Source organism: Galeopterus variegatus, unplaced genomic scaffold (genome assembly GCF_000696425.1).
Source record: "Galeopterus variegatus unplaced genomic scaffold, G_variegatus-3.0.2 Scaffold51, whole genome shotgun sequence".
Taxonomy (NCBI): domain Eukaryota; kingdom Metazoa; phylum Chordata; class Mammalia; order Dermoptera; family Cynocephalidae; genus Galeopterus; species Galeopterus variegatus.
The window spans coordinates 204,033-231,112 of record NW_007726162.1 but is presented as its reverse complement, the minus strand read 5'-3'; the positions used below and the strand labels follow the sequence as shown (position 1 = coordinate 231,112).

The window sequence follows — 27,080 nt, the reverse complement described above, 5'->3', positions numbered from 1 at the left end:
CCATTTAAAGGGTACAATTCAATGGTTTTTAGTATATTCAGAGTTTTGTGTAACCATCACTACAATCAATGTTAGAACATTTTCGCCATCTCAAAATGAAGTACCCAGTAGCAGTCATACCCAATTTCCTGCTTCCCCCAGCCCCACTAATCTATTTTCTATCTCCATAGATTGTTCCATTCTGGAGATTTCATATAAAGGGAATCATACAACATGTCGTTTTTGTCATTGACTTCTTTCACTTAGCATAATGTTAAGCCTCATCCATGATGTGGCATGTATCAGGCCTTCATTCCTTTTTATTGCTGAATAAAATTACAATGTGTGGATATATCACATTTTATTGATCTCTTCATCAGTTGTTGAATATTTGTGTTATTTCCACTTTTTGACTGTCATGAATAATGCTGCTATGAACATTCATGTACATTAGTGTAATGTAAACCTGCCGGGTCATGTGCTAGCTCTGTGGTTTGAGGACCTGCCAAGGTGTTTTTCACAGCAGCTGCACCTATTCCATCACCACCAGCCATGCACAAGTGTTCCAGTGTCTCCACGTCCTTTCCAGCACTTGTCATTATCCGTCCTTTCTATTTTACTCATTTAGCCATCCTAGTGGGTGTGAGTGGTATTTTGTTGTGATTTTGATTTGTAAGTATTTATTGGCTAATGATATTGAGCATCTCCTTATGGGCTTATTGATAATTTGTATGTCTTCTTTGGAGAAATGTCCATGCAGATCTTGCCCATTTTTATATTTGGTTATTTATCTTTTTATTATTGAGTTGTATTAGTTTTTCTATATATTCTGCATTCAAGCACCTTACATGATATGTGAATTGCAGATATTTTCTCCATGCTGTTGTCTTTTCACTTTCTCATGGTGTCATTTGAAGCACACAACTTCTTAATTTAATGAAGTCCAGTTTATCCATTTTGTCTTTTGTTGCTTGCGCTTTTGCTATCATAGCTAAGAAACCATTGCCCAAGCCATGAATATTTACTCCTATATTTCTTTTAAGAGTTTTATAGTTTTAGCTCATACATTTACGTATATGGCCCATTTGCAGTTAATTTTTTTTGTTGTTGTTCTTTTTGAAACCGGCCACACCGCGCTCAGCCAGTGAGTGCTGTGAGTGCACCGGTCATCCCTATATAGGATCCGAACCCGCGGCGGGAGTGCTGCTGTGCTCCCAGTGCCGCACTCTCCCTAGTGTGCCACGGGCTCAGCCCTGCAGTTAATTTTTGAGTAGGGTGTAAAAAAGGGCTTCAACGTCGGTCTTGTGCATGTGGATATCCATTTGTTCTGGGTAACCAGAACAGCATGGTCCTGGCACAGAAGCAAACGCATGGACCAATGTGAAAAGACAACCCACAGAATAAAAGAAAATACTTGCAAACTATACATCTGACAAGGGATTAATATTTGAATATACAAGGAACTCAAACAACTTAACTGTAAAAATAGAAACAACCCAATTAAAAAATAGGCAAAGGAGCTGAACAGTCATTTCTCAAAGGAAGACATACAAATGGCCACCAGGTACATGAAAAAATGCTCAACATTACTAAGCATCAGAGAAATGCAAATCAAAACCACATTGAGATATCATCTTACCCCAGTTAGACTGGTTATTATCAAAAAGACTGAGAATAACAAATGCTGGCAAGGATGTAGAGAAAGGGGAACCCTCCTACAGTGTTGGTAGGATTGTAAATTAGCAGCCGTTATGGAAAACAGTATGCAGGTTTCTCAAACAACTACAGATAGAACGGCCATATGATTCAACAATCCCACTACTGAATATATACCCAAAGGAATGGAAATCATCATGTCCAAGGGATACCTGCACTCTCATGTTTGTCACAGCTCTATTTACAATAGCCAAGATATGGAACCAACCTAAACATTCATGAACAGATGACTGGATGAGGAAAATGTGGTATATATACTCAACGGAATGCTGCTCAGCCATAGAAAAGAATGACATTCTATCACTTGAAGGTACATGGATAAGCTTGGAGAAAACTATGTTAAGTGAAAATAGCCAGGCACAGAAAGAGAAATACCACATGTCCTCATTCATAGGTGGGAGCAAAGAAACAAGCAAAAAATTACAATAATACATTGAACTTTCAGAAAGAGAGCACAGAACTGTGGTTACTAGAGGTGGGAAAAGGGGATGGGGCAGGGAGCTAGTGAGAATTGGTTAATGGACATAAAGAATGATTATGTATTGTAATGATGAACATGCTCATTATCCTGATTTGATCATCAAGGATCGTATACAAGTATTGATAGTCAACTCTTAACCCCACAAATATGTATAATCTATTATGTTTCAATGAAAACATTTTTTTAAGACTATTCTTTTCCCCCATTGAATTGTTTTGGCACCCTTCTCAAAAATCAACTGACCACAAATGTGAGTGTTTATTTCTGGAATCTAAATTATATCTCAATGATTTATAAGTTTATCTTTATGCCAATACCACATTGTCTTGATTACTGCACCTGTGTAGTAAATTTTAAATCAAAAACTGTGAGTCCTCCAACTTTATCCCTTTTTTTCCCCAGGATTGTTTTGGTTATTTTGGGTCCCTTACATTTCAATAAAAATTTTAGAGTTAACTTGTCAATTTCTGCAAAAAAAAAAAAGGAAGAAAGGAAAAAACGTAGCTGGGATTTTGATAGGTATTGTGTTGAATATGTACACCAATTTGCTAAGGTATTCTCATCTCAACAATATCGAGCTTTTCAATCCATAAACACTGAGTGTCATTCCATTTATTTAGGTCTTTTTAAAATATTTTCAACATGATTTGCAGTTTTCAGTGTACAAGAAGTTTTGCACTTTTTTGTTTAATTTATTCATACGTATTTTATTATTTTTGATTCCATTGCTAATGCAATTGTTTTCTTCATTTTATTTTCAAATTGTTTATTATTAGTATATAGAAACACAGACAGTCCCCAACTTACAATGGTTCAACTTACAGTTTTTTTACTTCATGGTGCTGTGAAAGCAGTACACGTTCAGTAGATAGTGAATTCAGTAGTACTTCAAGTACCATACAACTGTTCTGTTTTTCCCTTTCCGTACAGTACTCAATAAATTACATGAGATATCCAACACTATTATAAAATAAACTTTTGTTAGATAATTTTGTCCAACTGTAGGCTGATGTAAGTATTCTACATGTTTAAGGTAGATGAGGCTAAGCTCTGAGGTAGGTTAGGTGTATTAAATGCACTTTCAATTTATGATATTTTCAATTTACAATGGACTCACCAGGATCTCACCCCATTGTAAGTGGAGGTGCACCTGTACAACTGAATTTTATATATTGACCATGTATCCTGACACCTTGCTGAATCATTTATTCTAATAATTTTCATTGGATTCTTTAGACTTTTCTATATATAAGATTATGTCATAGGCAAATACATCCTCTTTCTGATTTTAAGAACTCATGTGACTACACTGGGCCCACCCAGATAATCCAGGAAAATCTCCCTATTTTAAAGTCAGCTAATCAGTAACATCTATAGGGGCTATGTCCCTTCATAGCAGTACCTAGATTAGTATTTGATTGCATAATCAGGGGAGGGGATATGTGGGGGACATCTTTAGAATTTTGTCTAATACAAGAATTAGACCCCTTTTTAAAACCCTAGGCCTCAGACTCTTAAATCTTTAACTCCCGCTAAGAGAATCTGTATCACTTCCCCAGCCAGCACTGTAGCTGTAATCTTGGCCCACACTGCACAGCCCTTTGAATCACTTGAATGTTCCACCTACTTAGGAAAGAGACTTTCCTGCAGTCCGGGATGGTGCAAAAGGCCACAGTGATGATGACTATGAAAACCCTGAGCTTCAGATGGAAGAGGCGTGGCAGCCTATGAAAATTTTACCAGCCAGGCCTATAAAGGAATCTGAATATGCAGGTAACATTCAGGGTCTGCTGAAATCTGAAGATGCATGTTCATGCTGCAATATTGCATAGTAATTAAAGGGGAGGATTTTGAATTAAACCTACGTTAAAATACTGTCTCCAAAGTTTACTAGCTATGTGGCTTTGAGCAAGTCTCTAAAACTCACTTTCTCTATCTGAAAATTGGGTTTATAATGATAGAATTTATCCCAGAGAGTTGTCTTGAAGATTACATGAATGCCACACATTGAGTTCTCACCAGAGGACCTGGCACGGAGCCAGAGATCTACAACTCCTTACCTACTGTCATCCTTATGATGCTCTTCTTGAGTCTTAGTGGTGGGCAGGCAGGGATGTGAGCCACATGGGAAATGTGAAGATGGAGTTTGCATAGCGGGGAGTCGAGTAAAAGGGAAGACATTTAAACTTGGTTGATTTATTTTTGCAGGTAGCCAGTCTCTGAGTAATATTAGGGCATGGAGGTAAAGCCACACTACTTAGGACTAGGGAAGACCTAATTTCATAGCCATCTCTCTTTCTAACTGGGGCATATTGGGCAGCTTCAGCATGTTCTCTGAACCTTAGATAAAACACACCATTGGAAGGGAAAAGAGGAAGCCTTCATGATTTCTGAGGGCCTGACCCACTGAAATCCATCTATAGAAGTTTCTCTGGGGAGAATCACCTTGTAAATAATGATGATGTTCCTTTGTTCATTTATCCCACAAGCATTTACTGAGCATCTACTCTGTGCCAGTTACCGTGTTAGGATCGGTCAGGGGACACAAAAGACAAACAAAACATAACCCACACCCTCAGGAATTTCACAGTCTAGTGGCAGAAACAGACAGATCAACAGATAAATGTGACAGAGCATGGTAAGTGGATGATGTGGAAAGGAGAGCCGTGGTAGGTGGGATCTAGGGAGACTTTTAAAGGGCATGGCACAGCCTAAATCTTGAAGAATTAGTAGGATTTCTCAGGTGGATGAGAAAACGAAGGATATTCAAGTTCAGATGCTGGCATTTATTTGTGTGAACTGAGAGAGGCAATTTCTCCTCTTTGAACCTCGTCTGTTAACAGAGTAGAATTGCTTGCCTTGGACCTACATTGTGACGATTGTAATGCGCTTATTCCATGTGAGGTATGACTTTAATATTTTTCCCTTGCACAGATACACGCTATTTCAAGGATGTGATGGACACTCCCCCTCCATCACACACCAAGACCTTGTGCCCCATTGAGGGGCAAACCTGGAACACATGGATGAAGCTGAAAGAGGTGAGTGAAGGCTGGACCCTGTGAACCAAACATGCGTAGGGCACTTCCTAACCAGCTGGGGGCTGCCCTGTCTCTCGTTCCCTGAGGCATCTCATTAGGTAAAGAGCAGGTCAAGCTTGGTGAGATGCAGGGCACTGACTCACACGACTGGTAAGATCATGGTCCTGTGGAGTAAGCATCTAGAAGGAAGGAGAATTACAATTTGATGAAGATTTACTGTGAGCCAGGCATCAGGATAAGGAGATTCACACCCACATCTCACCTAATGTTCGTGGTATTCTCCAGAGACAGAATGTGAACTCACATCTTGCTGATAGTAATATATCATTTTGCCCAAATCCTCAGCCCAACATTACCAGCTGCTAACTGTGTGATAACAGGTAACTCACACAACTTCTCTGAGCCTGTTTGTAACTTCATTTACAAAAGGGGAATAAAAATCCCTACCATGCTTATTTCAAAAGTCTGTTTGGAGGCCACAAAAGGTAATTTTATAAAAATACCTCATAAATGCAAATGTTCTATATAGAATTTTATTTTTTTATTTCATTAAGTTTATTCTACTTTTTAAAAAAATATCATTATTGGGGGCCGGCCCGGTGGCGCACTGCCTGAAACTGGGTGATTTATAAAGAAAAATGCAATTTATTGCTTACACTTTCTGAGGCTGGGAAGTTCAAAGTCCATCTGGTGGTGGCAACTTTGACCCAGGGGTCTCACATTGCAAGATGGTGGAAGCAGAGAGAGCTAGAGAGAAAGAGAAGGGGCTTCTTTTAAAGCCCTCAGAACCACACCCTTGACCACCATTTTTAACCCGTTCACTACTGCACAGTCCTACAATCCAATCACCTCTTCAAGGCTCCACCTTTCAATTACCATAATAGGATTTCCCACCCTTTTAACAGTCACAGTGGGGGTAAGTTTCTAATACATAAAACATGGGGACATAATTCAAGCTTCAATGAGTTTGGGGGGTACATAATTCAATCCAGTACAATTATTATTATTTTTTATTGGGAGATAGTTGGTTGTACATATCTGTGGGGTACAGCATTGGATATCAATAACAGTATGCAGTATGTGATGTTCAAATCAGGATAGTTAGTATATTCATCATTATGTAATGTAATCGATTTTTGTGGCCCTTTACCAATTCCTCCCTTTCCCCGCTTCTCTCTCCTCCTTTCCCACCCCCAGTAACTTCAGTTCTGTTTGCATCTCTTAAAATGTTCAACGTATTATTGTGTTTGTTGTATTTCTTTTCTTTCTTTCTTTCTTTTTCTTTCTTTCTTTCTTTCTTTCTTTCTTTCTTTCTTTCTTTCTTTCTTTCTTTCTTTCTTTCTTTCTTTCTTTCTTTCTTTCTTTCTTTCAGCTCCCACATATAAGTGAGGACATGCAGTATTTCTCTTTCTGTGCCTGGGTTATTTCACTTAACATAATTTCCTCTAAATTCATCCATGTTGCTGCAAAGGGCAATATTTCATTCTTTTTTATAGCAGAGTAGTATTCCATTGTGTAGATGTACCACAGTTTCCTTATCCACTCATCTGATGATGGGCATTTAGGTTACTGCCAACTCTTGCCTATTGTAAATAGAGCTGCAATAAACATGGGAGTACAGGTATCCCTTCAACATGATAATTTCCAGTCCTTTGGGTATGTACCCAGCAGTGGGATAGCTGGATCATATGGCAGTTCTATCTGTAGATGTTTGAGGAACCTCCACACCATTTTCCATAATGGCTGTGCTAATTACAGCCCCACCAACAGCCTAGGAAGGTTCCACTTTCTCTGCATCCTCACCGGCATTTGTCATTCTCTGTCTTTCTGATAATAGCCTGTATAACTGGAGTGAGACACTATCTCAGTGTGGTTTTGATTTGCATTTCCTGGATGCTGAGTGATGTTGAGCATTTTTTCATGTGTCTGTTGGCCATTCATATGTCTTCCTTTGAGAAATGCCTGTTCAGCTCCTTTGCCCATTTTTTAATCTGGTCACTTGTATTTTTACTATTAAGTTGTTTGAGTTTATCATATATTCTGGATAGTAATCCTTTGTTGGATGCATATTTTGCAAATATTTGTAGAATTTTATTTTTATAGATATATATAGAATTTTATTTTTAATAAAACAATTGCCAACATTTAATTTTCTTAATATAGAAATACCTAAAATATAAATTACTCACTCCTGGGTTTGCAGGGTTATCAGTCATAACATTTTAGTGCATTTCATATCAGTATTTTCTGTGCAGATATATGTCATACCAAGGAGGTCTAGTTGTGTGGTATATACCTGGTTTTCTTTTCTTTTCACATTAAGTTCTGGTTATAAAATAATTTTCTGTGTGATTAAACAAACACTCATATGCATACTTTTTTATAGATACAGCATACCCCATTATGGAATTTTTAATTATTGTACTACAACATTGAGTAAAAACATTTTAAGAGCTTTGGGTATATATTGTGAAATTTCCTAACTAAAAAATTGTTTCAATTTACCCTCCCAGAAGTCCTATATGGGAATGTCCACCTCACAGAACTCTCACCAAAACAGGCTATTACTTTTTTAATCATAATTTTTTTAAAAGGGGGGAGGGGCTCACTGGTCTTTTTTTTTTTTTTTTTTTTCAGTTTGTACCACATTTGTTAGGGAGTGTAAATAAACATACTTTTGAATATTCACATTATTCCTTGTGTATTATATGTTCATATTGTCTATCTATTTAACTTGAGGGCTTCGGTTAATATGAACAAGAGAAAGACACTACAGATTTGACCAAGCCATGCCATTTACACAGAATATATCTGATGGAAATTGAGGGAGCAAGATGAGAAATGAAATATCAAACACTTTCTCTTTACACAGGCACTGAGCTAAACACTTCAATCATTGGCTCAACAAATTCATTCAAGGGCTGTGTCTTTGTGCCTGCCAGGATCAGGCACAATTACACACTCTGGGGACTTATCAGTCAACAACCAATGCCCTCTGATGAAATTTACAGACTCATGGAAGGAGACCAATAATAAACAATTATAATAGACAATATGGCGAGTGATAAGTATTTTGAAAGACTAATTACAGCAGGATAAGGGATGTAAAAAATCTTAAAAATTAAAATTTTTTTAAGAAAGCTTTTCTTGGTAGAGATTGAACTGAAAGAATGAATGATATTTAATCCTTAAAATAACCTTGCAAGATAAACATTATCATCCCCATTTTGATAGCTCCAATTTTACAAGCTCTGTGCCTTTGGGTCAGTTAGTCACTCTCTCTGAGCCTTCATTGTCTTACCTAGAAAACCTCATTGCTGTTGTGATAATACACAGAGAGCACCATGCCCAGCACAAAGCGATCAGCCGGTAAATATTTCTATGAAGACAGGGACTATTTTAGCCCCAGTACATAGCACAGAGCCTTATGTAAGAGGTTCTTGATAGATGTTAACTGGATGGAAATGAACAAACTTTCAATAATTTGAGCTCAATCTTCAAACATTAATAGCTATTTAATAGGAAAAGAGACCCAGTCTCTCCCCAGTTTCATTTCTGTTCACACAGAATACTTTTGCAGGCTGGACTTCAAAGTTCTCCTTTGCTACTAATCTGCAGCCCCACAGGGGGACACTGGACAGGGAGGGGAGCATTTCAGGACCCTGATCACTGGAGCCTAAAGCACGTTCAGGGAACAACAAAGAGTTCAGAGTGATTAGACCAGTGGCTGAAAACACAATTTCTGGTGTGGTTACAAAGGAGCAGAGAATCCTCAGCAAAGAAGTTTACCTTTCCTTTCCCTAAAAATCACTGATAATCCTCCTTTATATGTAGATAAGCCTTCATGAGTAGAACCTTTTTCTTTTTTAGGAAATATAATTCTCATTTGATTTTTCTAAAACAACTACGCCAGAACTTAAGCCTCCATTCTTATTTCTTTATATTCCTTCACATTATCTTTGTAGCTTCCTATTAAAAACAAATTTCTTCCTTAGCTAGATGAGTTTGTAACTACAATCTCAACATTTTAAGTCTGTCAACCTAAATAACAAAGACAGAGAGGCTCTCTACAAGAAAATGGTATTTATTTGGGAACAGGGCATTACAGTGAGAATACACATGCTGTACTGAACTATGTGCATATTCAGGGAGGAAAAGGAAGACAAAGAGTTTTGAAGAAAAAATAATGGAGAATTACATAATAGTTTGGAGATAATTATTCTTGGCTACAGGAATGAATAACAAGGGTGACGCCAGTCTGAGTTTGGACAGGCCGTTGCTGAGCAGATATCCTTGCAAAGTACTTTTTTATTAAGGTTGCAATGGCTCTGTGAAAGGTTGTGGCTTTGCAAAGTTTTTGGTGATATTTGTTGTTATCAGGCATGCGTGCATGAGAACGGCCCCCTTCGTGGCCTTCCCCAGCTCTATTTGTCAGGGGTTTTTTATCATAAGCAATTGCATTTTGATTCTGAAAACTTTTACACGTCAGAAAAATCATGTGAGAAAAAGGGTAGGAAAGGCCTGAGCAAAGTGTTGGCCAGGAGGGAGATTGTCTTATAAATTAAATAAGGACTTGGCCTCAATTCAGATAGAGAGGGAGTTTAACTTTTGTAATCAATGTTTGAATAATCAGATTTTTATGGCAAGCAGATTATCCTTTTTTGTTAGGACATCATTACCACAAGTTGCTTCTTATCAGTTCTGTATGTTTATGTTGCGATTAAACTATCTGTGAAATGGATCTTTAATAATCCTCACAAAGACCAGTTATTATCTAGACTCCTCATGTCGGTTGCAACTATCTTGCCCTAGACTGCTGCTCATCTTTCTTAAAGGTTTTCAAAGACATGGGGCACCTTTATAACATCATCATCTCCTCACCTTCATGTCTTCCAATTGTACAGCTCTTAGTAGCTCACAATGTCTGTAATAATATTAGTAATGAATGACACCTGCATTCAGCATGATTGGTGACACCCCTTGTCCTAGGTGTCCCCCTTTCCCACATGAGGAATTTGAGCCTCACAAGATTGAGCGACCTTGTCCCATGGCCATGTTCTCATAGCCAGTGCATGATGGAGGTGGAATCCCAACCCAGGTTTCACACGAGGCCACACTCTGATCTGAGTGTTTGATCACTTTCATGTACCTGATCATGTGTGTTGATCTTCATAATAACCCAGTGAAATGAATTGACTGAATATTTTCTCTATTATAAAGATGAGAAATCTGAAGCTCATAATATGCTAAATGCCTTTTCCAAAGTTTCACAGAAATAAGAGGCAGAGTTGGATCTCAAACCCAAGTATTTTTATGCCAAATACCACCTAGGCCACTGCATCCTTTGCTGGCAGTGGTACACCTATGGGTACATTGACTGCACCCATACGTGTATGGAAGTCTCTAAGAATGGCGAGTCCAGGTACTTTTGCCCTTATCCTTGGGGATCTAACCATAGATAGTGACAAGACGTGAGATGGTGTCATAGTCACAATTTAAGAGGTAATGGTGCTACATTGTCTTCTACAGGTGGACAAACCCATTTCCAAGGACATCAGAAGCCCACATGTTAAAGGTAAAGTGATGTCACAAAAAGCTGGAAATACAAGTATGAGAAAACCTACTTTGCTTCCAAGATCCTCTTGCGTTTTTATTTGTAGTCATGGGTTATCTTAAATAAGGTGATCTATTGCATTACCCCTCAGGAAATAACTACCTAATTTTAGAAAGAGTCCCACACACCTAATGCTTTTTTATCAGATCTTTTACCTTATTGATGAAGAAATTGATATCAAAAACGCGTATTTCAAGTTGTGTGATTTTGGAAAGGAATTGTTGTGAAACATACGGATGGCATTAACTATATAACTATGTTATTTCTCTAAGCATACCCCCAGAAAAATCACAAGATAGAAATCTAATTTCAAAATGTTGATTAATTAATATAAAAATAGGTTTTAAAGCTTTAGGCAAAACAACTCAATTTGAAGATGAAAATAGAGGAATGAGCCTAAAAACAAATAATCAATTTCACTATCACTAGAAGCATAAATGGAGGACAGCCAAAGAAATTTAATTGGATCGCATCCATTATAGCTTCTCACATTTCCCCCTGTGCCCCATCTCCTCTTACAATGTCCAATTGGAAAATATGACAATCCTATGATTTACACTTGCCAATAATTGAAACATAACAAATTCGCCCTTTATTTGTCTAATGCTATATTCTATAATGTATTACTAACACCACTTCTTCTTTAATGGGAAAGTGCGACAGTTAGGGTCCCAACAAGAAACAGATGGCACACTCAAATTAGAGTAATTGAAGGAAGTTTATCACAAAGAAACTATTTACTGAAGTGTGTGGGCTGTTGGACACAAACAAGGAATGAGACAGGAACTGTCACTAGCAGCAGTAGGGCTGTCACCACTGCAGACCCAAAGGGATGAGAAGACAGTCACTGAAAACCCCGAGGAGCATGCCCCCTTAACAGGAACAGTGACCATTGGACCATTGGTCGAGGGACACCACCAGCCCAGGCGGACCTCACAAGGAAGGGGGCTGAGGGAGTCGATACCTGACCTCTCTCTCCAACCTCCTCTTCCCTCCTGCTCGGGCTTCTCAATTGCTGGACCAAACCAGAACAAGACGGCAGAGCCTTCTGTCCACGTCTATACTGGTCAGCCTCCGAGGCAGGGAGCAGAGTGCCACGGGACAAGGCTGGAGGCCAACGGAAGAAACCACAGCAGGAAGCGCAGCCAGGAGGAGGCAAAACCAGGCTCTGCCACGCCCTTGCTGCAGGACCTTAAGTGAGACACCCAACCTTTCTGAGCTGTGCTTTCCTCATTTAACATATGGGGCGAGCAGGCCTTTACGTCTACTTCCTTCAGCTGCATTAGCAGAGAGAGGATGGAAAGGACAACACTCCCTGTCTCTCGCTCACCTGCATCCCGCACAGCCTCACGGCCTCCTGTCTGTCTTCCTTCCATCCCTCTCCTAAACCCCAAGACACAGGGGAGCTGTCACATCAGTGCCTCATTAGTCCTTAAAAATGGCAATACCTTTGATGGACACAGCACTCAATACAAGGCTCTTCTCCACCAATGGATGTATGCCACTTCTTAGAAACACCAGGTGGGTCATGTAGAGAAAGTATTTTCCCTCCTCTTGGCAGAGAAGGGGGCCAAAAGCACAGACCACACCATGATCATTTGATACACAAATGTCATAAAAGCATGCTTTGTAAGCATCCGTTGAGAAATGAGGCCTGGGGAGAAACCAGAAATGGATTTCACAACTGCTGCCTTTTTTATAGTTCACTGTGGACATTCACCCTCACTTCTTTGACTACAGAAGCTTCGTTGACTATTATTCCACAAATTGATATGTCTTCTTATCCATCTATCTGTATTTTATCTACACTTTGCCTCAGTTCGGAAAAAAACTGAAATAGCTAATAAAAACTAGAACAGTAAAATAGAAGAAAATATAGATAGGTGACATAATCAAAATAAAAATAAAATTTAGGATCCTCAGGCACACACATCACTAAATTCTATTAAAATTAAACTGCTAATTTGCCTGTGAGCTTCCTGGTAGTCTAAGCAAAGAGAGAATCAAGTTCCTTTATGTGAGGGCCATCCGGTTAGTTCAGCTGGTTAGAGTGCAGCCTTGTAACACCAAGGTCATGGGTTTGGATCCCCATACAGGCAAGCTGCCAAATAAATAAATAAAAGAGAAATAGCAAGTTCCTTTATGTCATATTAATTTGCCATAATAAAAAAGCAAACCAATTCCTCAGGGAAATCAACAGGACATATCTTTCAGGATTAAGTTAGAGCTGTTTATTTTATAGCAGATGTTGGCTGATATACGAGCACCATAGTTATAAAAATATGACTGTTTTTTAATGTAGGCCCATTAAACTGAGACTATAACTGCAGAGAGGACCTCAGTGAAAGCAAGGCTCACAGGAGCTGAGCGTTGTTGGGAGTGAGGACAGGTACGTGGAAGATTTCTCCAATAAGAGTAGTTTTCTTTTTTTTTTTTTTTTTGGCTTTTTCGTGACTGGTAAGGGGATCGCAACCCTTGGCTTGATGTCACCCGCACCGTGCTCAGCCAGTGAGCGCACCGGCCATTCCTATTTAGGATCCAAACCCGCGGCGGGAGCTTCACTGCACTCCCAGTGCCTCACTCTCCCGAGTGCATCATGGGGCCGGCCCAAGAGTAGTTTTCTTTACATCTTTTTTTCCCACCCTTCCATAATTGATGGTTCTCCATCAGCACCTAGAGCTCTAGGGTGCTACACAGAGAAGGAGGCTGGAAGGAGGAAATTAATATGAATGCCCCCATTTTTAGGATCAGGCGTCTTGCTGGAAAATGCTTGAATGATTTATGTGTTTATTACAAAATTCTGTATTTTTGATGCAAACACATTCTCAGATAATTTATTCCTTCTCACAAAATGTCATAGAAAAAACATACTGGTTGGCTCAGTAATGGCAGAATTTTATGGTGATATTTTTCATCAAGTTGAGCAGTTATAGATTTATGTTAATGTACATTTTATGTAATTTTTCTTGCAATCATATTCTGACATTATCTGGAAACTGTCAGATTTTAAAAACTTATCTTCCCTGAAGCTTGGCTTTTTTTTTTTTTTTTTTCTTTTTCAGTCCTAAAAGTGGGTAAAGTTTATTTGGAGGCAAAGTGTTCACAATGTAAGTTGTTTGTGATGAACCACTAGCATTAACCACAGATCCAGAAGAAATGATCTCGTTTTCAGGTGGGGGGATAGCTGTAATTTTCAAATATGATGTGGTTTTGCTTCCTAGAGAAACCAAAGCTGGCAGTGAAGGAGGCTAAAATGCATTTTTCTTTGTCCTAGATGTGAACCAAGCACAAACTCTAAACCAATTTCCTTTGAGGTGACAAGCATACCATGTGCAAGAATGAATTTATAAAGAAATGCAATAAACCATCCAAGAAAAAAAAAAGAATTATGCATAGAAGACTGAATATGTATACACAGAAACACAAGCTTGGTGGAAAGAAGCAAAATAGAATTCCACAAAATGCCATCAAAAGATCTTTATAGTAATTTGCTTTTAGACAAATTTAGATGAGAAAGAAATTAGAGTCAGAAATAAGTTTAGAGTTAATCTAGTTCAACTCCCTCGTTGTACAGAAGATTTAGCAAGGGGAGTGGCTTGCTGGAGGTCAGACAGCAAGCAGTCAGCGCCAAGACCAGAGACAGTGTTTATTCAGCTATGCTAATGTTCCCAGGGTTTTACTGTATTTGCTAGTGTAGAAAATTTATTCTGAAAATTCCCCTCTAGTTCTCTGATAACCCATTCATCCAAACACAGTTAAGTGCCAAACACAGGAATTCATAGGTGATATTAGCCCCTAGTGGCAGAACATGGCAATGCAAAACATACAATAATACTGGAATTTGGTATCCTCCAGATTAATTAACAAAAATAACAAGCCTTAGGTCACAGAGTTCATCAGAAATAAATTTCAGATTATTCCCTCACTATTTTAGATTTACATTTATTTCAGCCACAACCCATGTCTCAAAAGCAACAGAGGTATTGCTATAATACTGGATTCAAAGCTAATGCTATACACTTTGTAAAATCACTCATTAATGGGACCACAGAACAGTATTTTATCTCACCACCACACAGGGAAAATAATAAGGTTCAGAGAAAAGGAAGGGCGTCTGATAACTACTTGATGTAACAAATGCATTTTTCAATAAAGAAATACAAGGCAGACATAAACAGGAGAAGAATTAAAAACCAGGTATTTGATAAAAGAATTTCAAGAAAATCCTTATCTTTCAAATAATAAGTCCCCAATGAAGACCCAATTTCCTAAAACAATTTCAATGTGCAAGAACTGTCTTTCCATAGACAAAATATGCACCTTCCCACAAAATCATTTCAAAATCACTTAATATGTATGCATAATAAAAATAACCTTTTTTTCTATGTAATTCCAGATGTTAACTAGACTCAACCATTCAAGTTTGCTCTGGACTGAGAGGTCCTGAGAGGCAGGACTTTCAAAACTGGGCAAACTGCGACTTCTGTGCCTGCATGTCTCCCATGCACGCCAGCAGGATGGAAGGGATATTTTGTTTATTTAATCGAGAGTTTTAAAATAGCAGAATCTCCATCCTGCAGCCCCTGCCTTGTAGCTGAGGCACAGCATCTCTCACAGGTGCTTGAGCAGGCCTAGGGCTCTCGCAGGCAGCCCACCCACCTTGAACAGACCCAGCTGTTCACTGTCAGCTCATTGTAAGGAACAGCTCTCCTTCCTGCAACTTCTTCCATTGCTTCTTGCTCTAAGCAGTGCAAACTACAGTGACACTAAATAATTGTGCAAGATGTTGAGAGTCATATTAAATAAAAGGGGTCTCTGGATGCACTAACCTGGAGAAACACTGAGTTAAACACAAGTGAATAGATCCCTTTGTGCCCAACTTTTCAGAGCACTGTGGATCTCCAAGAGGGGACAGGACATGGAGAAATCACAGCTCAAGTGTCCGTGGAACCTGCTCTTTCTCGGATCATCATGTTCTTGGGGCTGTGCTCCTTAGAACTCCCTTCAGGAAAGTCTAGACTGACTCCTGCATTATGTTCAGGTCTAGGCTCACAGTACATGCTCCATTCAGAGTCATTTTTTGGGTGTTATAAATGATCCATGTTTTGGGGCAGATGGTCCCCAACCTATGAAAGTCGCATATAGGTGGCGCTCCCGCCGAGGGTTCGGATCCCACATACAGACCGGCCGCTCACTGGCTGAGCGAGGTGCAGGAGCAACACCGAGGGTTGCGATCCCGTTGCCGGTCCCGGTCCAGTACGGGCGCAACACTGAGGGTTGTGATCCGTTGCCAGTCACGAAAAAAGACAAAAAGAAAAAAAAAAAAAAAAAAAGTTACAGTGTTAAATTGTTTCATTGGGCCGGCCCGGTGGCGCACTGCTACAGTACACCGCTTGGGAGCGCAGCACCGCTCCTGCCGAGAGTTCGGATACCACATACAGACCGGTTCCCGCTCACTGGCTGAGCGAGGTGCGGGTGCAACACTGAGGGTTGCGATCCCGTTGCTGGTCCCAGTCCGGTACGGGGGCGACACTGAGGGTTGCGATCCGTTGCCGGACACGAAAAAAAAAAAAAAGAAAGCCGCATATACAGAAACCTTGTGTACATAACTCGCCTCCATCCCTGCATATTCTCCCCTTCTCTCCTGGCCAGTCCCTGGAGAATGGTGGAGACTGACAAGCTTGTCCTCTCCCCTCCATGCTTATTTTTTCTAATTCCATATCCTCCATCACAATATTGATAAAAGCCACTAGTAGTAAGCATCAAGTGGCATGTCAAAAATTGCTTGAATGGAAAGGGAGGAAAGAGGATTTTAAAGCAGGAGAAAAGCTGGTAAATAGATAAAATACACAAATGCTCCTCAACTGATGATGGGTTATGACCAACAAACTCTTTGTAAGTCAAAAATATCATGAAGTCGAAAATGCATTCGATACACTTAACTATCATAGCTTAGCCTTACCAACCTTAAACATGGCCAGAACACTTACATTAGCCTACATTTGGGCAAAATCATCCAACAAGGAGCCTATTTTATAATAAAGTGTTGAATATCTCATGCAGTTTATTAAATACTGTACTGAAAGTGAATGACGGAATGGCTGTATGGGTGCTCAAAGCATAGTTTCTACTGAATGCGTGTGGCTTTCACACCATCGTGAAGTCAAACCATGGTAAACTGGGACCCATCTATACCTAATTTCATCATAATTCAACCAATAGTATTCAGCACCTATTATGCGCTCAGCACTAAGGCTGGCTATTTAGTTGTTCAATAAGTCATACATCCCATAGCAAGCACTCTGTTTATGTGTCTATTTCCCCAACCAGAAAATAAGTCCCCCAAAAGGGAAGGATCATATCCTGTTTACCAACAGTTACAATGCTGTATAATAGCTGCTGAAGTGGAAGGTAATTTAAATTTGTTTTAAATTACTTTGTGCCAGGGCACTGAGCTAGTATTGAGTCACATAAGTCCTTAGGTCTGGAGGAGCCCACAGTCTGGTGAGTCTTAGAAAAAGTATCATGAGAACTCAAAAAAGAGCATTCTTAAGTCTGCCTTGGGGACAGAATTGTATCTCCCAGGGCGACCTCACAGAGCAAGGGACATGGGACTAAGGTGTGAGACCACGACTTCACAGAAGTGAAAACTCATTTTTGACACTCAGAAGCAGCTGCCATGTGGTTGCATAAATGCTGGACTTGGGGACAAGTAGTTCTGGGTTCAAATCACAGATTTATCAGTCCCCAGATATGAGACCTACAACAAGTAGCTTAACCTCTCTAAGTTTAAGTGCCCACACCTATATAAAAGCAACCACATCATAAGGTATTTGTCTGCTTTGAAGCTGACAACCAACACAATACCTATGGCACAGTTATGGACGTATGTGGGCACTTGGCAAAGGCATATGGAACTGAACTAATGGCTCTCAGAATTCTTCCCTTCCTCATTTACCTTCTGCCCTCCTCCCAGCACTGGAATGTTTTCCTGACTCTCTCTGTAGGCTGAAACCATCACATGCTCTGTCTAGTTTGTTCTTTAGTATGCAAAATAAATCTGCTATAGATGAATGTATAAAAATAAGCCAGAAGACTCAATCAAAAAGACCACAGTTTATGAAACATTGTTTTCCCTACAGTAAACACATAGCACCATGACAGGTACATGGTAGATGCATGGCAAATATCTATTAATTCCACAATTTAGCCCATTTTAATGGTGTATTAGGTGAGCATTACCTGTCTGCTAGGTGTCATGGGACCAACTCTAGACAAATGTGTGACCTTGGTCACGCATTCCCATTACGTGGGGGCCAATGGAGGGCTAAGTCAAGAAGTCTGCTTCCGGCCCCTTCTCTGTCTCTGCTTCTAAATTGAGGCAAAGTGTATTCTTTTGCTGCTCCTTAATATCACAGTGTAGAAATACAGTAGAACTCGATGGTCTCCAGCATTTTGTGAATCCATGGATAAGAGTCATACAAAGAAATCCACCCACCCCACTGTCCCTGTCACCCCCTCCTGCAGTCTTTGTCCTTCACTTCACCCTGCCTAGTCCACCAAGGTCAGCAGAAAAGATCCTCGAGGCTTGTTCTAGAAACATGTTTCTATCCCATATCCCTCACTGACTCTGACATGAAAGTTGTTGAAGCACATGTTGCCAAGAAATGGTACTTTCTGACCTTATTTGAGGAGCTGTTAGAGCAGGTAGGTTCCTCCCACATCCCTGGCTTTGCCTCACTTAGTCCCTCCCCACCACTACCCAAAGAATGGCTTCAGCAATTTATTGCTGCAATTAATTTCTGAAAGTTTCAACAGACTTGGAGAGGTTTCTCAAACAGACCTTGCCAAATATACATTACTAGCTACTTGGATCATAAGTTGCTTCTACGTACTTTTCCATAATTAGTCATCAGAAATGAAATCCTAATGGTTTGCTTTCATATATCATAAAATTCTTAGGCACAATAAGTACTGTGATTGAGGCCAAGTTCTATCCAATTTTGTCCAAAGTCTATTTCTCTAATTACAGAACATTACCTTAATGGTCTGTTTCTAAAAGTGTTGATTTTGATGATTGTATTTCATAGATAAAGGGTATCACATATTTAGCACAAATTGAATGATAGCTAAGTGAAAAATAGATATCTTTTTTGTATTAGTTCATTTCTGTTGCTTATAACAAAATGTACAGAACTGAGTAATTTATAAGAAAACAAAATTGATTGCTTATAGTTTCTGAGGCTAGGAAGTCCAAAGTCCAGGGAACATATCTGATGAAGGCTTTCTTTGGTGGTGACTTCAGTAATGGCAGGGTATTACATTGCAAGAAGGTAGAGCAGACAGTAACCTCCTCATTCACTCTCTTTTTAAAGCCCTCAGAACCATGCTCCTGACAACCATTATTAATCCATTCACTACTACAAGGTCCCACAATCCAGTCACCTCTTCAAGGCTCCACCTTGCAATTACCATAATAGGATTTCCCACCCTCAACAGTTACAGTGGGGATGAAGCCTCAGTCAGGTTGGGGGATAGGCATCCAATCCGTGACAATTTTATTTAATTATAACAATCCAAGGAGCTAGATTGTTTTATCTGCATTTTATAAACATGGAAACTTAAGCCCACAGCATTTAAGCAACTTGTCCAAGGTTACTCAGTAAGTGACAGAGGTGGGCTTAGAACCCAACTTGATGACTTCAAAGATCCCATTTGTCACCACTCTACTGTGTCATTGTCCCTTCTGTCGAAAAACAAATTCTTGGCCCCTACATGTCTTCTTTTCCAATGCTTTTAAATCACAGATCAAGATACCAAAGCTCAGAGAGGTCAAGCAATTTGTAGTAAGTCACTCAGCTTGATAGTTGTAGCACCAAAACTAGACCACAGCAGTAATAAATGTTTAACAACTGTAGCACTGCAAAAAGTATGCATATGCATAGTTTATAAGGTTATTATAAATTTTACTGATAAAAGGACATGAAGCACACAATTTAAAAATATTAGTAAAAGACATGATATTCTTTATTGTAATTCTATACAACCAATTTATTCTCACAAAATGCTTTTGCTGATTTTGGCCAAATTCTTGTACCTGCAGCCAAACTATGGCTACAGTTGACACAATGACATGAACAACTTCTTAGCTGAGTTGGATAATAGCTTTTCAATACAGGAAGTATATTTCCTCAGTTTTTCACTTTTTATAAAATAATGGCTAAAGACACAACACACTTTTAAATTTAATCTGCTTTATTAGCATTTTCTCCAGAACTTTAAGTCTAGACAATCAACAAAACAATAAGTCAAACACTGATTTGTAGCATTTGCCAATTTCCATGGTGTAAATACTCCCACCTTGGCAGGTTTCAAGCCACCAATGTGATTAGTGAACATGGAGCTGGGAAGAGATACCATTTTGTAGTATTTCCGCATAGGTACAATGGGGGTAAATAAGAAGAAATATTAGTAAAATAATTAGGAAGTGATTTGTTTGAGCACTTATTGGCTTTACTTTGACCTAAGTGTACATTTATATAATTTATTTGTAACAATGACTGTATTTAATAACTGGCTTACACAATTTCTGAAAATTTAAGAACCAGCTTTTGCAAGTTGGTGCAACCCACTCCAACACACCACAAACAGTTAATACTTAATACTTTCTCCTTCTCCAAGAGGCCTTGCTTTAAAATCACAGAACACTATAAAGTTGGCAACTTCCTCATGGTTTTGTGGAGGAAGTAGTCAAAGAAGTAGTCAAACCAGGCTTCGTCACATTCTGCAGCCATGCTATGTTCATCTCACTACCTCATGTCCCCCAAAGCAATAACTTTAGCAGCTGATGTGAGATCCATCTTGTCTTAAGGATGAAAGCAGTGGCCTGACCCGCCAAGGTGAGCCCAGCAGAACCGTGTGACAGAGGTGACCCCTCACCACTCCTTGGACCCAGAGGGAAGTGCCACCCCATGTGGCCTGACCCACCAAGGTGACCCCAGAAGAACCGCATAGCGCTGGGGGCTCATTCTATGACCACAGATTCTGGAACAGGACCCAAGGTGGTTTAACATAACCACCACCACAACTACTGTCAAGCAAAGACAATTCACCACTGCAGTAACAACCAAGGCCCTCCACAGCCAACCTCAGTGTAATAGAAGAAGCAAAGCCTCTACCAAATGACCAAACATCAGTGAAAAAATACTAGAACTACAAATAAACAAGAAGAAATGACACCGCCGAAAGAATACAATAATGCTCCAATGTCAGACTCCATGGAACAGGGAATCCTTGTAATGTCTGAAAAAGAATTCTGAGCAATGATCTTAAGAAAACTTAAAGAAATAAAGGAAGACTCAATCAGAGAACACAATGAAACAAGAAAAAATATCCAGAATATGAAGGAGGAAATCTGCAAAAAGATTAACACCTTAAAAAAGAGTGTAGTGGGCCGGCCCGGTGACGCACTGCTACAGTGTACCACTTGGGAGCGCGGTGGCGCTCCCGCCGAGGGTTCGGATCCCACATACAGACTGGTTCCCACTCACTGGCTGAGCGAGGTGCGGGGGCAACACCGAGGGTTGCGTTCCCGTTGCCAGTCCTAGTCCGGTACGGGCGCGACACTGAGGGTTGTGATCCGTTGCCGGACACAAAAAAAGACAAAAAGGAAAAAAAGAAGAGTGTAGCAGAACTCCTAGAAATGAAAGATTCACTCAGTGAAATAAAAAAACACAACTGAAAGCTGAGCAGCAGGCTAGAGCAAGCAGACGAAAGAATTTCAGAGCTTGAAGATGGTCTTTTTGAAATAACTCAGGTAGACATAAAAAAAGGAAAAAAGAATTAAAAACAATGAGGAAAATCTAAGAGCGATAGCAGACAACCTAAAGTGCTCTAACATCTGAATGGGAGAAAGGAAAAAGTATTGAAAATCTATTCAAGGAAATAGTAACAGAAAACTTTCCAGGTATAGGGAGAGATACAGACCTTCAGATCCAGGAAGCTCAAAGGTCCCCAAACAGATTCAAACCAAAAAGATCCTCCCCAAGACACATTATAGTAAATTTGCAAAGCTCAGAGACAAAGAGAGAATTCTACAAGCAGCAAGAGAAAAGTGTCAGGTCACTTATAAGGGAAACCCCTATCAGACTAACAGCAGACTTCTCAACCAAAACCCTACAAGCCAGAAGAAAGTGGAATGATATATTCAAAATACTAAAAAAAAAAAAAAAAAAAAGTGCCAGCCAAGAATTATTTACCCAGCAAGGCTCTCCTTCAGAAATAAGGGAGAAATAGTGTATTTCCCAGACAGACAAAAGTTGTGGTAGTTCACCTCTACATGACCAGCCCTGCAAGAATTTCTCAAGGGAGTCATTCATCTGGAATCTGAATAATGGTGATCACTATCACAAATATACAAGAAAGAGCAAAACCCACTGTTAAAACAAAAATGCCAGCAAGAAAAAGAAGCTAAATAATCCCACCTTAAATTTCCAACTAACAATGAAGAAGAGAAATAAAAGAGGAAATAATAATCAAAGGATATTTAAACCATCTAAACACAAAGCAATTAAATGAGGGGAATTAAGGTACACTTGTCAATAACTACCCTAAATGTGAAAGGACTAAACTCCCCATTCAAAAGACAGACTGACTGACTGGATTAAAAAGCTAGACCCAAGTATATGCTGTCTCCAAGAGATCCACCTCACCTGTAGAAACACACACAGACTAAAAGGGAAGGGATGGAAAAAGATATACCATGCAAAGGGAAACCAAAAATGAGCAGGAGTAGCTATCCTTATATCAGACAAAGTAGAGTTTAAACCAAAAAACATAAAAAGAGACAAAGTAGGCCACAATATAATGATAGAGGGATCTATACAGCTAGAAGACATAACAATCATAAACATGTATGCACCCAACACTCGAGCACCCAGATATATAAAGCAAACACTCCGAACTAAAGAAAGAAATAGGCCCTAATACATTAATAGTGGGTGATTTGAACACCCCTCTCTCCATATGAGACAGATCTTCCAGGCAATGAGTCAACAAAGAGACACAGGATTTAATCTATACCTCGTACCAACTAGATCTGGAAGATATATACAGAACATTTCACCTAACAACTAAAGAATATACTTTCTTCTCATCAGCTCATGGAACATTCTCCATGATAGACCACATATTAGATCACAAATCTAATCTCAGCAAATTTTATAAAACTGAAATCATTCCAAGTATCTTCTCAGACCATAATGGATTAAAACTGGAAAATAATAATAAGATAAACTCTGGGAACTATAAAAATACATGGAAACTAAATAATAGGCTCCTTGAATGAACTATGGGTCCAAGAAGAAATTAAACAGGAAATCAAAAAATTTCTAGAAACTAATGAAAATAAAGCTACATCATACCAAAATCTGTGGGATACTGGAAAAGCAATACTAAGAGGCAAATGTATTACAATAAATGCTTACATCAAGAGAACAGAAAGACTTCAAATAAACAATTTAACACTATGCCTCAAAGAACTTGAAAAACAACAACAATCCAAACCTAAAAGTAGTAGACAGAAAGAAATAATTAAGATCAAAGCAGAACTAAATGAAATAGAGATCTAAAAAACAATAGAAAAGGTCAATGCAACCAAAAGTTGATTTTTCGAGAAGATAAATAAAATAGACAAACCATTACCTAGGTTAACAAAAAAAAAGAGAGAAGCCCCAAATAACAAAAATTAGAAATGAAAAGGGAGATATTACCAATACCATGGAAATACAAAGAATCATTAGAGACTATTACAAACAACAGTATGACAACAAATATGAAAATCTGGAAGATTTGATAAGTTTCTGGACACATACAAACTACCAAGACTAGATAGAAAACCTGAACAGATCAATAACAAGCAAGGATATTGAAGTGGTAATTAGCAATCTTCCAACTAAGAAAAGTCCAGGTCCAGATGGTTTTACAGCTGAATTCTATCAAACTTTTAAAGAGGAGCTAATACCAGTTCTCCTCAAACTATTCCAAACAATTAAAATAGACGCTACTCTCCCAAACTCATTCTATGAGGCCAGCATAACTCTGATACCAAAACCAGATAAAGATAAAACAAAAAGAGAAAATTACAGGCCAATATTCTTGATAAACCTAGATGCAAAAATCCTCAACAAAATATTAGCAATCAGAATACAGCAACATATTTTAAAAAGTATACACTATGATCAAGTGGGATTCATCCCAGATATGCAAGGATGGTTCACCATATGACAGTCAATAAATATGATACATCAAATCAACAAACTCAAGGACAAAGAATATATAATTATCTCAATAGATGCTGAAAAAGCATTTGACAAAATTCAACATCCTTTCATGATAAAGACTCTCAACAAATTAGGTATAAAAGGAAAATATCTCAACACAATAAAAGCCATTTATGACAAGCCCACTGAGGGCCTTTCCCTTAAGAACAGGAACAAGACAAGAATGTCCATTCTCACCACTTCTATTTAACACAGTACTAGAGTGATGGAGTTTGGATGTGTTGTCCCCTTGAAACTCATGTGGAAATTTGATCTCCAATGTGGCAGTGTTGGAAACTGATTGAGCCCTGGGGGCAGATCCCTCATGAATGGATTAATGCTCTCCCTGGGAGAGGGGGGATTAATGAGTGAGTTCTTACTCTATTCCCACGAGAGCTTGTTGTTTATAGGACCCTAGCACCTCCTCTCTGTCTCTCTCTTGCTTCCTCTCTCGCCATGTGATCTGCTTGTACCCACCAGCTCCCTGCCACTTTCCACCATGAGTAGAAGCAGCCTGAGGCCCATGCCAGATGCAGCTGTCCCAGAATCGTAAGCCAAATAAACCTCTCTTCATTATAAATTACCCAATCTCAGGTATTCTGTTATAGCAACACAAAATGGACTAAAACATAGAAGTACTAGCCAGAGCAGTCAGGCAAGAGAAAGAAATAAAGGGAATCCAGATTGGAAAAAATGAAGTCAAACTTTCTCTATTTGCAGATGACATGATACTATATATAAAAAAAACATAAAGACTCTATCAAAAACCTCCTAGAGCTGGTTAATAACTTCAGTAATGTTGCAGGATACAAAATAAATGACCCCAAATCAATTGCATTTATATACTCAAATAATGAATTAACAGAAAGAGAAATAAAGAAGGTAAGCCCATTTACAATTGTCCCCCCAAAAATAAAATGAAATACCTAGGGATCGATTTAACCAGGGAGGTGAAAGACCTCTACAATGAGAACTACAAAGTACTTCTGGAGGAAAGTAAAGACGCAAAAAGATGGCAAGATATTCCATGCTCTTGGATTGGAAGAATTAACATTGCGAAAATGTCTATACTACCCAAAGCAATCAATAGATTCAATGCAATCCCCATCAAAATACCAATGTGACATTCTTCACAGAAATGGAAAAAAAAAAATCTTGCCTTTCATACGGAACAACAAAACCCTGAATAGCCAAAGCAATCCTGGGGGAAAAAAAAATAAAGCTGGAGGCATAACACTACCTGACTTCAAATTATACTACAAAGCTATTGTAAACAAAACAGCACGGTACTGGTATAAAAATAGACATTAAGACAAGTGGAGTAGAATCAAGAACCCAGAAATCACCCCTCAGGCTTACAGCCATCTGATATTGGACAAAGGCAACAAAAATCTACACTGGGGAAAAGACTGGCTCTTCAACAAGTGGTGCTGGGAAAACTGGATATTCATATGCAGAAGAATGAAACTAGATGTGCACCTCTCACCATACACTAAAATCAACTCAAAATGGATTAAAGACTTAGGTATAAGACCTGAAACTGTAAAACTACTAAGGGAAAATACAGGTGAAACACTTCAGCGACTAGGTCTGGGAATGGGCTTTATGAACATGACTCCAAAAGCACAAGCAATGAAAGAAAAAATAAACAAATGGGACTATATCAAACTAAGCTGAAAAGTTTATACACAGCAAAGGAAACAATCAACAGAGTGAAATGACAGCCTACAGAGTGGGAGAAAATTTTGGCTAATAATGCATCTGACAAGGGATTAATATCCAGAATATACAAGGAACTCAAGCAATTATACAGTAAAAAACCAAATAACCCAATTAAAAAATGGGCAAAGGAGCTGAATAGACATTTTTCAAAGGAAGACTACAAATGGCCAACAGGTACATGAAAAAATTCTCAGCATCACTAGTCATCAGAGAAATGCAAATTAAAACTACACTGAGATACTACATCACCCCAGTTAGACTGGATAGAATCAAAAAGATGGTGAATAACAAATGCTGGCAAGGGTGTGGGGACAAGGGAACACTTCTGCACTGTTGGTGGGACAGTAAATTAGTACAACCACTATGGAAAACAGTATGGAGGTTTCTCAAACAACTACAGATAGATCTTCCATATGATCCAACAATCCCACTTATGGGTATATACCCAGAGGAATGGAAATCATCATGTCAAAGGGATACCTGCACTCCCATGTTCATCGCAGCTCTGTGTACAATAGCCAAGACATGGAACCAACCTCAATGTCCATCAATGGATGATTGGATTGGATAAGGAAACTGTGGTATATATACACCATAGAATACTACTCTTCCATAAGAAAGAATGAAATACTCCCATTTTCAACAACATGGATGAGTCTGGAGAAATTTATGTTGAGTAAAATAAGCAAAGCACAGAGGGATAAATACTGCATGTGCTCACTCACATGTGGGAGCTAAGAGAGAAAGAAGGAAGAAATAGTGTGTAGGTCTTGCAGAGAGAGAGAACATTCTTTGGGCTACAAAGTGGAGTGAGGGGGAAAGGTGGAGGAAAAGGGAGGTTGGAGATAATTGGGTGTGGGACATGGGGTACAAATGCAATTTGTGGTAATGGGTATGCTTCCAGTATGGATCTGGACCTCACATCATGGGCATGAGGGGTGATAATCAGCTTTGTATCTCATGAATATACATAATAGATAGATAGATAGATAGATAGATAGATAGATAGATAGATAGATAGATAGATAGATGATAGAGAGAGAGAGAGAGAGAGAGAGAGATAAAAATGAAAGAAACTAAAAAAAGAATGAATGAAAGCAAGACAGTCTCTGGGCAGATGGTGCCAATCACACTTTTGGCCACCAGATGGCGATCGTGCCAGCCTTCTCCAAGTCAAAAACTCTTCCTCAAACTCTAAGACGGGAAAG

At 39.0% G+C, this 27,080-nt stretch overlaps 1 protein-coding gene across 1 annotated transcript in view; it reads left to right on the top strand.

Annotated features, from left to right (window-relative positions):
• The window catches only part of CLNK (cytokine-dependent hematopoietic cell linker), a 96,795-nt gene that overhangs the window by 23,804 nt on the left and 45,911 nt on the right, over positions 1–27,080 (top strand). The window contains exons 3-5 of the mRNA XM_008573224.1: positions 3,808–3,949; positions 5,111–5,217; positions 10,747–10,792. Coding sequence (XP_008571446.1) covers positions 3,808–3,949; positions 5,111–5,217; positions 10,747–10,792 — 295 coding nt within the window. The remainder of the gene's footprint in view (positions 1–3,807; positions 3,950–5,110; positions 5,218–10,746; positions 10,793–27,080) is intronic.